The sequence below is a fragment of the Podarcis muralis genome, chromosome Z (assembly GCF_964188315.1).
Source record: "Podarcis muralis chromosome Z, rPodMur119.hap1.1, whole genome shotgun sequence".
Lineage (NCBI taxonomy): Eukaryota > Metazoa > Chordata > Lepidosauria > Squamata > Lacertidae > Podarcis > Podarcis muralis.
The window spans coordinates 39,712,015-39,726,478 of NC_135673.1; the positions used below are offsets into that span (position 1 = coordinate 39,712,015).

At 41.8% G+C, this 14,464-nt stretch overlaps 1 protein-coding gene across 2 annotated transcripts in view; it reads left to right on the top strand.

Annotated features, from left to right (window-relative positions):
- Positions 1 to 7,935, top strand: part of CUL4B (cullin 4B) — a 32,699-nt gene extending 24,764 nt beyond the window's left edge. For both annotated transcript variants that reach the window (XM_028714304.2, XM_028714303.2), the window contains 6 exons: positions 185 to 292; positions 911 to 1,024; positions 1,841 to 1,946; positions 2,021 to 2,193; positions 3,875 to 4,027; positions 4,836 to 7,935. In XM_028714304.2, coding sequence (XP_028570137.2) covers positions 185 to 292; positions 911 to 1,024; positions 1,841 to 1,946; positions 2,021 to 2,193; positions 3,875 to 4,027; positions 4,836 to 4,931 — 750 coding nt within the window. In that variant the 3' untranslated portion in view covers positions 4,932 to 7,935. The remainder of the gene's footprint in view (positions 1 to 184; positions 293 to 910; positions 1,025 to 1,840; positions 1,947 to 2,020; positions 2,194 to 3,874; positions 4,028 to 4,835) is intronic.
- The last annotated feature ends 6,529 nt before the right edge of the window (positions 7,936 to 14,464 follow it).

Here is a 14,464-nt window from a genome sequence, read left to right on the forward strand (position 1 = left end):
GCCTATACCCAGTTTCCATCTCTGTTAGTTTGAAGGTGATTGGGGAGGTGGGAGTTGATTTCTGCCACTCTGAGCTCCTTGGAGAAAGGATAGGATCTAAATATGGAGTGGGTGAATGGCTAATAATGCCTGTAGCTTGTTTGTAGTTCTCTATGGCAATTCTGTCCATTTGATTCTGTTGTAGTATATGCAAAATCAGAATGTACCTGGTAACATTGAACTCACCGTGAACATCTTGACTATGGGTTATTGGCCAACCTATGTGCCTATGGAGGTGCACTTGCCACCAGAGGTAAGATAGCTGATAAACACTTCCAAAATCAAATAAATTTATTGCCCTTCTTTGATGCTGATGACTATAAACTTTGTTTAAGTTAAGTTAAAATTAAACATTAGTTACCTAATAATTAGAAAGCTGGAAGATGGCCAAGAAATGTCTGAAATTGCATCAAGCTTTAGATTGGATATTTTGAGGGGTGATTATTTAAATTAAATAGGTTAAGTAAGTAATTTGGGAGCCTCTCCCTTTGTAGCAGCAAAAATAAATATACAAAACTTCGAGAAGAGTTGAAGCTTCTTGCACTTTTTTAAAAAAATTATATTTAAACAATTTGGGATAGAGGTGACTTTATTAAATAATTCTCTTAAGAAGCTGTGGCACAATAAAGATTCACTTAGTTGAAAATAGCAGTCCTTAATTGAAAATTAGAAACTAATTCTAATCTTAAACCCTTTTGGTTATAAAATGCTAGTATTAAAATGACTTGAGTATAAAGTTTCGTGGTACAAATATAATAGTGACAGAGGCTTTTCAGATAAGCAGTCAAAAAGTGGAGGGGTGGGGAGGGCAGAAATAAGGAAATAGTAGTTGATCATTTCAACTTTAAGCTCATATTTCTCTTCTCTTCAGATGGTGAAACTGCAAGAGATATTCAAGACATTTTATCTGGGAAAGCACAGTGGCAGAAAACTTCAGTGGCAATCAACATTAGGACACTGTGTACTCAAAGCAGAATTTAAAGAGGTAATGTTTTCTTACCAGTATAGTGTTAATCACTCATTGAAGTCATTTAGTAAATGTGGAATGTAACAGGTCTTTTTAAGTGATCAATCCCATTTTTTAAAATTGGCTTCTGGCTTTTGTTCAGCTTTATTGAACCATTTCTGCCTTATTTCATTTAATGTGCTTTCGTTTCTTCATCAGTTCTGCCACCAACATCCTGTGCCATCATTGGATGAAATGCCCATCTTTTGGTGAATACCCACAAGAACAAGGCTTTCCATGATCCATCAAAAGTATTGAGTTAGGGTCATTCCCCCCCCCCCCAAATATAAGTATAAATATATTTGTGGGGGGTTGAACCCTGGATGAGCATAGACTTGTATTGGTTTCCAAGTTGTAAAAGGATTTTATTAGGTTGAAACCAGCACTTTGAATTAAGCCTGGAAACAGGGAAACAGAGAAACATAATAGCTGGAGAATCGGGAAAACTGTCCTAACGAGGGTTTGCTCGGTATAGATTTCAGCATTGTTAATTCATACTGTCTGCAATTTCACAACCACATTCATAGCCAATCCTAAACTGGTCTAAGTGTTTCAGATACATATTTAAGGAAGGCAAACCATAGTTACACATTATGTCTTCATAGGGCATTAAGTACTCTGCTCTAAAGACAACACAGTTGTCATGTGGATAATATTTCCTTTTCTGCAGAATGGATGTTATTTCTGCAAGCTGTAGGACTTCCCTCTGCATGCATATAGAACTATCATTAAACAAATTTCTTAAGTTTTCTAAGGAAATGCAGAAATGTTTTTATCATTCTTTTTTTCTGACAGGGGAAAAAGGAGCTGCAGGTTTCATTATTCCAGACTTTAGTGCTGCTTATGTTTAACGAAGGTGAAGAATTCAGTTTAGAGGAGATAAAACAAGCTACTGGAATAGGTTAGTATTGGATGCTCCTTGTTGTTTCTGAGTACTAGTGACTAAAAAACTAAACCATCTCCTTTCTATTCTAGAGGATGGAGAGCTCCGACGAACCCTCCAGTCACTAGCCTGTGGCAAGGCCAGAGTGCTAACAAAAAGCCCCAAAGGCAAAGATGTGGAAGATGGTGACAAATTTACCTGCAATGATGACTTCAGGCATAAGCTATTCAGGATAAAAATCAATCAGATCCAGATGAAAGAAACGGTACCTGTTTCCCCCAACCCCCTTCAGATTACTCACATATGTTTTCTGGTCGCCTGATCAGTGGCCTAAATCACCCAGAAGCAGATCAGTAGCAGCTGTGTTGACTCCAGCTTTCCATTTATGCTGCTGGAGTCATCAGGAGCTATTTGATATGCCAGAGGGAGGGGTTACACAAACTTCTTTTTTCTGAGCTTGGGACATTAAGACACTTGCTCTTGACTCATTACAAACGAAAGCTGTCTTTTACATTAAATTAGATTTTCATTTTCCTAGTGTTTGGCAAAGCATCTATTTACATTGCATGCTTACTGGTTGAATTATTCATTGCCATCAGTTCCTTGCTGGGTGGCTTGCTAGCTATAGCTTATTCTTATAATATACAGTAGCACCTCGGCTTACATTACCCTCAGCTAACGTGAACTTGAGGTTGCGAAAGCGGCAAACCTGGAAGTGTTTCTCGCATGCGTAGAAGTGGTTTGCCGCCACGCCTGTGCAGAAGTGGTCCCTCCAGCTGCGGAAACCTTGGGGCCTGACCAGAGTTCTGGAACGGATCCCGTCCGCAACCAGAGGTACCACTGTACTGGTTTATTTCCATTTCCTTCCTGCCGCTAAACGCCCTCTAAAAGATGACCAGGAAGAAGAGGGTGGAAATCATGTTTCATCGCAAATGTTTAAATCAGAGCTTCCTCTGATCCACCAGGTCTTACACCCCACACAGTTTTTCAGTTGCTGTTGGTGTTACAAAATGTGCATTCTTCTCATTGACACTGCCCGCACCCCAGCAAAAAGACTTAATATTTATTTAATGTTAAAAAAAAAAAAAAATCACTTTCCATGCAGCTTTACCATTTAAAAATGAAAGCAAACAGGGCAGTTGTTGTTTTTTTAAAGCTATAGAAGTCATAAAACACTAAAACATTTGAATCAATGTAACGGTAGTCACCAGTTTGGATGGCTTTAAAGAGGGGTTAGACAAATCAATGGAGGAATAGGTTATCAATGGCTACTAGTAATGATGGCCATGTACCTGTTCCAGTATTGTAGAGAGGATGCTACTGAACACCAGATGTTGGACTATGAATGGCCAAGGGCTGTTGTGCTCATGCCCTGCTATAAGCTTCTCAATGGTGTCCAGTTCACCACTGCAAGAACAGATTGCTGGGTCAGCTAGACCTTGGGTATGATCTAGCAGGACTCCTGTTTGTTCTTAGCCAGATATACAATAACCAGCCTTTAAATACTATTGCAAAGGCCTGAACAAATAACAGCTTTTCAAACTGGTGCTTAAAATGCAGAATAGTAGGCATATACAGTTATGGGAAAGTATTTCAAAGGCAGGATTCTCCTCCTGAGAGATCCTAATTATTAGTCATTGCTTGCCTGCCTGCCTGCCTGCCTGCCTGACTTCTAAATGGCGACACCCAAATAATTAACTTGATGAACAGAGATGGCTTGTGTAGAAGCAGGTGGCTTAGAATACAAAGATATATTTAGGATACTCAGGTTTAGGGGGGTGGCCTTTCTTATCGGAAGTAGTACCTCGTGGAACACCAATGTAATTTCATCTACCCATCCCAAATTAATGGCTGATTTAAATTAATCCATTCACTTTAGAGTTGACATAGTAAAAACTTTCTCCATTTCTGATATGCTTTCTTTTCCAAATGTCCTGCTCCTGTAGGTGGAAGAACAAGCAAGCACTACAGAGAGAGTCTTTCAGGATCGTCAGTACCAAATTGATGCTGCAATTGTGAGAATCATGAAAATGCGCAAGACTTTGAGCCACAATCTGCTCGTGTCTGAAGTATACAACCAGCTTAAATTCCCAGTAAAGGTAGAGTATGGGTGTTCTTTCTTAAACTATTGGCAGCAAAATTAGTCCTGAAAATTCTCTGCTTGTTACAGAACTTTCAAGTGAAAAATAGTTTTGTTTTTGAGAATGTCCAGTGTAGCAAAAAGGGATGCCGGTGGCGCTGTGGGTTAAACCACAGAGCCTAGGGCTTGTCAATCAAAAGGTCGGCGGTTCGAATCCCCACAACATGGTGAGCTCCCGTTGCTCGGTCCCTGCTCCTGCCAACCGAGCAGTTCGAAAGCACAAAGTGCAAGAAGATAAATAGGTACCACTCCAGCGGGAAGGTAAACGGCGTTTCCATGCGCTGCTCTGGTTCGCCAGAAGCGGCTTAGTCATGCTGGCCACATGACCCGAAAGCTGTACGCCAGTTCCCTCGGCCAATAAAGCGAGATGAGTGCCACAACCCCAGAGTTGTCCATGACTGGACCTAATGGTCAGGGGTCGCTTTACCTTTACCTTTAGTATAGCAAAACCAGAAGATTTAGTCAGCAAATGATAAAGAATTCCAGTATAGGATAAGTTAGGAAGGCTGTGAGCTTTCAGCACTCAGAACATATGCCTATATGCTATGTGTTATTAAAATAGGAAGATTTTGTAGATGCAGTAAAGTGCATGTCCAAAGTCCCCCTGTGTTGTGAATCTTAATTTCTTTCTGTTTATAAACCATTGCACCCATGTGAAGGAATTGAATTAGTACACTAATATGTAAAAACTGAATGATCATTATATACATATTTTAATACTACCATGATTAAAAGATGGTTGCTGACTTCCTGAATTGCTTTCACAGCCTGCGGACCTTAAGAAGAGAATAGAGTCGTTGATTGACAGAGACTACATGGAAAGAGACAAGGAGAACCCGAACCAGTACAACTACATTGCATAAACACACAATGGGCCTTTCTTTCTTTCTTTCCTTTTCTGCACACTTGATGTTCTACTTGGTTGCTGATGGATAAGCAAACATGTTGATCCCATTAAATTAACTTTTTCTACTACCAGTGGCTGAATGGAAGCAACACAAGGGGTGGGGTGGGGGTATAGTAGAGTGGGCATTTCAATTGATTTTCACATGCCCATTTTGGTATTTACATTTTCAGAAGAATGCTGTTGAACTCTTCGCATGATATTCAGTATGGTGTGCAGAAAACTGTATGGAAGTATCTGGTCTTTGTGGTTCCATTGGGTCCTTGGTCTAAAGGGAAGCCCTTTTTAAGGGTTTGATAATAAACAGCCAAAGTATTGATTTCACTATCACTCTGAATAACAAAGGCCAATCTCATGTTCACCCAAGTTTTTATTTCTTTGGAAATAAAATTACACTCCTGTGAATGCACTTGTAAGGCTGATACTGTTCGTTGTTGTGGCACCCCCATGCTTGGATTTGTGCAACCTTGGAAGTGCAGGGGTTAAAACTACTGATGCTCCCTTTGCTCGTTGCCTTCAAACAAATAAAAAACATTATTAATGTATTTTAGTATTTGTAAAATACATTTTTTTAGTATTGCAAAGAAGAAAATGTTAACACTGTGTACTCAGAAATTAATAATACCACAGTTGTTGGTTTGGGATTCCCTCTGTCTTTACGTAAGCACTACAAGAACAAAAAGCAGGGGGTTTCATCCTTTGCAGAATCCTATGGGGCTTCCTATTGGGCCAGGAATCTAGATGGCTTTTTTGTAGAGATGCATCTAATGTCAGTTGCATTGTGCCTTGAATCAATCTGCCAGGCTTCCCAGGCTCTCCTTAACTGTATAGCTGCAAAGAATCTAGAAAGCTAGTCTTCAAGTATTGCACAACCCTCAGAAGATACCAGGAAGTTGGGAAAGGCAACAAGGGCATTGAAGCCTCTTTCTGACTTTGGAACAACCTTCACCCCTCCAAAAAAACCTTTATACCCACGAATGGGTCAACATTAGCTTGGCTGCAGGGGTGGGGGAATAATCATATCCTCGACCTTCTTTTGTGTGTTACATTGTTTTTGAAGCTCAACTTTTCTGAATGTTGTTTGTTAAATTTGTTTTTGTTCTCATGGTTTCTCTTCAGGCTTCTGTTGGGAGTGCTCCTGTTTAACAAAAGCTGAGCGATTCTATACTGAGCATGACACAGTATTGATAACAGTTACAGCTCACCAGAGCTGACTTCCCAAAGCTCCCCACAACTACTTAAGCCAGAAAATCTTTTGATGGCTTATCTTCAGATTCTGCCCTGGTCACCTAGGAAAGGGCAATGCTTGCAGCAAAACAGACCCATTTCAAGTATGAGAGCCTGCCATTTACAGAGTAATATTGCTAGATCAAGTGAGGTTTGGGAAATCTTGGGGAGACGGTAACTAAGAATTCATCACAGGATGTGCTTTTAAAGATTGTTCTGCGTCAGCTGCAGGATGCCTCTTCTGCTGTTGCCATACTTGCTCCACTTATATGTGATGTTTCTCAAAAGTGTCCCCCAGAATGAGCATTATTTATAGAAAATAAACTTAGGAGGAGTTCACAATGGGGGGTGGATGGAAATGAAAGCTGCTGTACAATTTGGTGTGCCTGATACAAATTTGTGATTTGAATGCCTTTTGGGGAAGGAAATAATTCCTTTTAAAAGATGAATTTCAACTAGAGCAAACTCTTATCTGGGGTAAGTTCTTTGGAAACTGCACCTTAATCCTATTCTGAAATGTGCCCAAAATTGTGATTGTGATCCATTCAATTGTCACATTTCTGCAAAAAACATTTTCCAGAAGCAGTGTGTTAAAATATGAACAAATAAGAAAACTAACAAACTATGCCTTTGCTTCACATTTTTCCCCCCAATGAGCATTACTAAATTACTAAGTCACTTTCCCTATCTTCCTGTAATTGATATTGAGCTATGGCAAAACTACTTTCCAGCCATATTCTCCAGCAACTTTTTTCTTTTTCCTGTTTTTTGCTGGAATCATGTGCCTGCTTTATTGAGCCATAAAGATATTTATAATAGATATATATAAATACATTTTCTTGCAGTGGGGTTAGACTGTGACCCAAACAGTCTGTCTGGCCAGACATTTTCAGATCTTCCTCTGTTGTGTGCAGTTCAAAGCAGTTGCATTTCTTTTAAAAACTGCAAATTTATTCTGACAAATATTTTTGTTTGGGGGATTTGTAAAAAAAACAAAAACTTTATACCCTACAAAATGAATTGTTTTTTTCTTTCTTTCTGATTTAAATACATGTTAAAGAAAACCGTGACCATTTTGTTTCAAAACTAATGGCAAATGTGTTGTAAAGATTGTTTTGTTCTCTAGCTTACAAAAAGGTGCCAAAGTATATATGGTAAACTTTTTAAAAAGTAGAATTTAAAAAAACTTACGTTAGCTATGGTTTTACTTTCCTGATCTCTTTCAGATGCTTATTTTTCTGTTTGTGTGTATATATATGTGTGTCCTGGTCTCTTAACTTTTCCAAAGCAGAGCATCTGTCGTAACTTTCTTTTTAAGTCAAAATGTTTTTGGTTTTGTGCATTCTTAAAGTATCACTTTCATTTTTGAGCATTTCCTCCTTTAAAACAAAGTTCTAAGAGTACAGCAGCATTCAAAAATGTAATATACTTTTTGTATAAAGAAGTTATTCAGAAGAATACCTTTGGAGTTGGGTTGTGGGAGGAGGCACACATTTGTGGGAGGGAGAAATAACCTGTTCCTTCAAAAAAAATGTTCTACATACACAGGTCTGCAAATAGGGCATTGCATCCTTCAGTGCAAAAAAAAAAGAGTGAAAATTTCAAAGTCAGTGGATGGGTACAGCAAGTCTTTCCTTTGGTAAATAATGTAAATATGTGTCCTTTAAAAAGAGTGAGTCTGTTATCTAGGTATTTTGTGTCATTTAATAAATAATAAACAGTTTTGTGTTGCTAAACTCTTCATTTTGTCATGTGGTGTGGAACGTTTGGGAGTGTTAAATGTGTTGTTTTCTCTTGACCGCTTACAAATTCATAAGAATTCTCACAGCCAAAAAAGTTGCACCTGAACCAACCCAAAGAAAGCACTTAAACTAGTTTGGCATTACATGTAAGTTTCAGCTTCATGCACACTTTCCTGCCCTCTTCCCCTGTACTTCCCTCTTCAGAGCAAACCATAGTTTGCTGCTCAATCCAAGCTACCAAATTATGGTTTGTGCTTCCTTCCCACCAAACCAGAATTGCAAGCCAAAATTTGATACTAGTTTCAAGGGGAAGGGTCAACTGTAGTTTACCACTTTGGGAAGAAATGTCAGACAGCTTTGTTGCAGAAGGAATTGGAAAGGGGGGGCACTCACATTCCAGAGTTGCTTGTGCCATGCACAAGTGCCATGCACACGCGACTCAAGTTTTTGTCTTATTCTTTGAACTTATACAGCCTTGTAAAATTGCCTCCTTTCTTGGCTGCTGGACACAAGGAGGTCTGTACCAAAAACTGTTGCAGTGCCATTGTGCAGGTGTGCATACCACATTGATGCTGTCTTTAGGCCTGCTTGCCCACTCCTTGGTGGTTCTTAAGAAGGTTGCTTTAGTGTGGGTAAACATCTGGCTAAACTTAATTTGATTTTAGATACAGCTGTTTTCAAGGCCAAAAGCCCAATAAAATAGCATTTTCACATAGCATTTCTAGCCATTATAATAGTAATTCTTAGATGACAGAAGAGACATGGGGTTGGTTCCCTATGTCTATAAGAACCCCCTGAGGCTGGTTCCTTTGTATTTCCAGGAAGATCAACTGCAGATTGAAATCAATGAATGTGGGTAAAGCAAATGACCTGGGCTCCTTGTCCCGGGATAGTATGCACTCATTGTGTATTTTGGATGTAACATACAGAGAAGACTTAAATGAACTTTCAAAAGCTGCACAGATCCCTGTGCCAGGAAAAACCTGGTTCCATCGTCACCCACCTGCTTAAAGTTAGCCAGCCATATGGGCCAACAACTGCTGACCTAGCCAAGATTTGTTAAGCCCAGGGGCCAAATGTGATCCTCCAGGTGTCAGAAGCCACAATTGGGCAGGTCAGCAGTAAAACACCCAGTGTTGGTGAAGCTAATTGATTATTCCAGGGGTCGGCAACTTAAGGCCCATGAACCACAAACGGCCCACAGGAGTTGTTTAACCGGCCCTGAGCTACCCGCTTGGCGAGTCCCTGCGCGCTGTGCTAAACTGGCACAGCATGGGGACTTGCTTCTGCGGCGCCAGAAATCGCAGACGTGCACGCTCACAATCCAGCCCACGGAGCAGACTGCTGAAGTGAACTGGTCCGGGCAAGGTAAACCTTGCCAACCCCTGCATTATTCAAAGAAATCAAAACAATGCAGTGATAACAGCAACTTTTATCAGTAGGTCTTTCCCCAGTGAGGCAGATGCGAGGACTGAAGGTCCCTGGCTTCTAATGCTCCTTCACCTGGTCCCTCTTGCACCACCCTCTTCATTTCTCTGCATGTTCTGAGAGACCGGGGGGGGGGGGGGGAGAGAGGAGCTGGTTGCATTAGGATGAGATTCCCTGACTTCTTCAGCAACCCGCCTCCACTCTGCCTGTTGGCCCCACACCACCTGCCTCTGAACCCCTCTGTGCCCCAGTCTCTTCCTCTTCACTAAACCCTGTTGCCTCTTCAGGTTATGGCACTTCCTCCCATCTGCTCCCTCTTCTCCCTCTGATCACTGATCTTCCCACCTCACTCCCCTGGCTCTGAGCCTTCTTCCCCTGCCTCCCACCACTCCTCTGCATCCAGGCAGTCCACCATGGGCATCACCAGGATTTTTGTTAAGGGGGGGCAGTCAAAGTTGTTGAGCTTTTTTCTTTCCTTTTAAGGAAATGGGACATGCAGTCCATGACACCAGGTCTCTGCCCATTGACTAGTTGTTTTATTTGTTCTGTTTAATGCCCTCTTGTGTGGTTGAACAGAGGATGCTTGCCACTCCCCCCCCCCCCGACTTATGTGCAGGAGAAATTAACAGAAACCACCAGCAGCAGTCTTTTGTGACACCAGCTGGCTTGGAGTATTGAGGTCACAGAGCTGAGCAAAGCCTAGCAGCTTGGTAATCATCCTGAAAGGCAGACCTTGCCTCCTAAGAGGATCAAGTCGACTGGAAAGTGGTTCTGAATGACACTTCTGATGAGTTTCAGCATAGTCATGAATCACAAATTCTAGAGGGAATAAAATGATTGCAGGCAACTAGCTAGAACCCATTGGTGGTTATAGTCCTTTTACATGGCTAAAGGCTGTAGCACAGTACTGCATGCAATGAAGTCACAAAGTCTCATTTGCAGTTGTTGTTGTTAAATACTGCCCATTGGTTGATAGGAGACCTGGGTTGATGCTTGCCTGGCACTGCAAAAGTAGGGGGTAGGGATTGTTGCCAAATACCTGGTGCATCACAAGTCAGTCTATTATGGTGCTAACAGACAAGGAATGTCTGGAGTGAGGATTTATCTATTGTCAAACGTACACTTACAAGTTAGGGGAAAGCAAGTCCATCAGTAGCATGCCTGTCAGTTACTTCTAGGTGTGCACACAGTGAGGCAGTTTCTACAACAGAGGCCCCGCCCCTGTTCTCAGCTTATGTATCTCCCCCCCCCCCCCCAAAAAGCTGCATGCAAGCTTTTGCTCCTCCCGCTTCAATCCTCTTCTGGTCCTGGGGGAGATAGGTGGGAGCAGGAGGAAGAGGTGTGGCAGCCCTGGACTCTACACCAGCTGGACCTTTCTCTCTCTCTCCCTTCTGCACCTGTTCTTCACCTGCCAATCCTGCAACTTCTCCTGCCTCTGACTCTCATCTCTTAGCTGTAACAGGTCCCCTCAGTTCACTGATCCTTTCTTCCAAGTCAGCCTCCAACCCCCACTTCTCCTGGTGCACACTTATCAAAATCCAGCCACAGCTCCTCAATGTCCACCCAGGCTCTGACAGAAGACTTGCTCCCTGCCTTGCAGGCCTCTTCCCACCTGGGAAGACAGGACCCTGACTGACTCCAGCTGCAAAAGCTGAGGCTGCTGAACTATGACTGGGAGGGCTTGGTATTGATCACAGTGGCATTCTCAAGGAGGGAGAGGGAGAGAGGGGCAGGAATGTGTGCTGTGGTGGCAGCACTAATCCAAGGTAGGTACAGAAGATGCTGAAGGGGCTTCAGAGATTGCACTGAGCATAGCCAAGTTTAGAATGATCAGGTGGTGGGAAAGTCCTTTGTTTGAGTTGATGGAAAATTGCTGCCAGTCAGATGAGATACTACTAGCCTTGATCACCCCCCACATCTGTAATATTTGGACATAATATTCCTGAATTGTCTTCCAGGGTTGCTGCAAGGAGCAAGCATAATGCACACAAAATGTATTAAACACTTGAAAGCACAATACAAATATTAAGTACTATAATCAAACAATCTGACCTGGTATAGGGAAAATTCCTGTGACGTGATCCACCAGTTGTTAAAATACTAATACAGGGGCATATGGGGTGTTAGGGGAGGAGGAGTAGTTCTGGTGGGGGACATAGGGTGCTCCTTAGAGGGTAGCTTGGTCCCCACCCTGCACTCAGCTCTCACCTGTGCTCCTAGAAACTGTCAGCATAATTAGGGATGTGTGCCAAGAAGCCACAATAAAAGGCTTCAGGAAGGACCACAAACCAGCAAGCGTCTCTCCCTCACCACACCTCTGCCTCGTCTGATTACTCTCTGTCTCCATGCCTACAGCCTCACATTCACGAAGCATGGTAAGACACTGACCACCAGTGGCGAAGAAGAGAATATCAGAGGCATGTAACCCCATAGTCACCTTTGACTGCACTTGACCATCCAGGGGGTCCTTTACCTTTTTTTACCCTGTTTACAGAGCTGCTTCACTGTGGAGCAGCCAGTGTTAGGAGCATCCTATCTGGTGAAGTTAGAATTTCAGCAACAGTACAGTTCCACATCAGTATTTTATTTTATTTTATTATTATCCCTAGATGCTACCAATCAAGCCTGGCATGGATAATTCTTTCCACTTCTGCAATGCATTTCTGAGCGTGCTGCCCCCCCCCCCCAAAATAAGACTTCAGTGGACTTTACAAATATGTGTGCTTAGGATTGCCGCTTTCATATGCTTGGTGTAAACCGCATGGATCTCAGCTGGACTTACTCAGTAAACATGCATAAAATTGGACTTTATCCTTTATGCAAGTACCGTATTATCACCACAAAGGTGGTTCCAACAAATTGGAAGTTTCCCTTTGTCTCTACCTTGGTCTTCCATCTGTGAAAGTAGGATCATGATACTCTTGAAGAGAAAATATAGATGAACACTTTAAGTACTGTATATAATTGTTGATTTATATTAGCATCTTCTCCTTTTTACTGTCATGGTGGTTGTTTACTCCTAAATGTAATAAATGTGTTTCATAATAACAACCTGAATTCCTAGGTATCTAAATAAATGCATCCCCCCCCAAAAAAGGGGTTACTTAAAATAAATTACAGCATATTTGTTAGTGTGTAAAAGCACAAAAACAAAAGACCATTGTCTGTCCACTTGGGAATTCAGGTTTCACATAAACTGCTTTTTGTATACATCCCTCTCCTGATCTGCTAAGGGTGCGAAAGTGCCGGAGCCCATCAGCCGTGCTGCCGACCTTTACAATTTCAAATACTGTATACAAAACATACACTGCAAACACCCACACCCACATGCACATACAAGAAGCACTTTCTCGTGATGTGAGTTGCAAACTGCAGCCTGAAATCTATTTTTTGCTGTTGTTGACACCCGATCTCGTTACCCCCGCACAACAACACCAGCCCCTTTATTTGCAATTATTACAGAAGCTGCACGTGACGGGACAGTGGGCGGCGGGATGTGTCTTATAACTCAGCATTTTCTCTCTGTGGTTTGTTTGGTTTAATTGTTTGGTTGACTTTCTTTCAAAACACCGCTGTTGGTTCTTGTCATCACCGTGCTGTTTAGGTGTAGTGTGTCAGCCATACTCAGGAGAACCACTCAAATTAGAAATAGCGTGACTTACTCAGGTTTGTTCTGAGTAGAATTTAGCTCAGGGGTGAGCAAACTTTTTCCACAGGGGGCCCTCAGACCATGTGGGGGGCCAGACTATATTTTGAAGGGGGAAAATGTACATATGCATGCTTCTACTTCTCAGAGGTCCAATATTGCTCTATTTCCAGTCCTTGTTTTGCTGATTTCATTTAATATTCTAATTTTCTGAGATTGTTAATTTGGGGTTTTCATCAGCTGTATAATCACAATTATAACAAATAAAGGCTTGACATATCTCGCTTTGCATGTCATGAGTCTATCTCATATGTTAGTTTCACCTTTTAAGTTGAATTACTGAAATAAATGAACTTTCCCACGATATTCTAATTTTTCGAGTTTCACCTGTATACACGTATTATGGCTCTGGGAATGTCATGGGATAGCCTTGGTGAAACTGCCATAGCTAACAGCCTTCTGCCTCACATAGGGGGTGGGTTGGCAGTTCTGGGGCTTCCTGACTTTGCCTCATTTTACCTTTGCATGCGGACCCCTGGAACTGAACCCTCGTGTAAGTGGCAGGCCCTCTGTATGTGCATGCCTGTGTAGGTTGACAAAGTCTTGTGGCCTCTCATATAGATATGTACATATTCTGCATGTTTGTACACGCTTGCGGGCTTCCGGTGTGGATCTGGTTAGCCACTGAGAGAATAGAATGCTGGCCTAGATGGGCCTTTGGCCTGATCCAGTAGATTTCTTTAGACACATACACACACGGAAGTGAATGCAGGTATGAATACAGGTATTCAGACTCGGATAAGTCTTGCTACCCACCCATCAAGGTTGTCCCTGAGCGAACCCTTATGCATCTCATTCCCCCAGGGGAGGACTTTGGTAATGTGATGCCCTGAGTAAGGACAAAATCTGGCACACGCCTGCTAATTATTCCTTATTTTCACAATAATTCATTTTGGCGCAGTTGTTTTTAAAATGGATATTCTCAATACTGTATTGTCATCATTTTGCATCCCTTCGGCTTGGTGCCCAGTAAGGGTGGCACAACCTTAAATCCGGTGCTGGATGCATCCTTAATAAACTTTTTGGTTTTTAATATGTCTGAAGACTGTTGTTTCTGTTGCAATAAGCACAGCTAACTTTATGGAAATTCACAAAACAGCTCTGAATGACAGGTGTTCTGGCCTTGGTAAGCCACTTAGCACAGATACTGTAGTGTGATTAAACACACACACACACACACACACACACACACACACACACAGAGGGACAGAGAGAGAGAGAGAGAGAGAGAGAGAGAGAGTGCACATACATACACACCTTGTCTTTTTTTGTCTACAACTCATATGTAGATCTGGATGCGCTTTAATCTCTCGTGCTATTATTTTTAAAAAGATTATGTTTGTTTTTAACTGGGGTTTTTTGTGTATACTTTTTAGTATATCTTGCAAA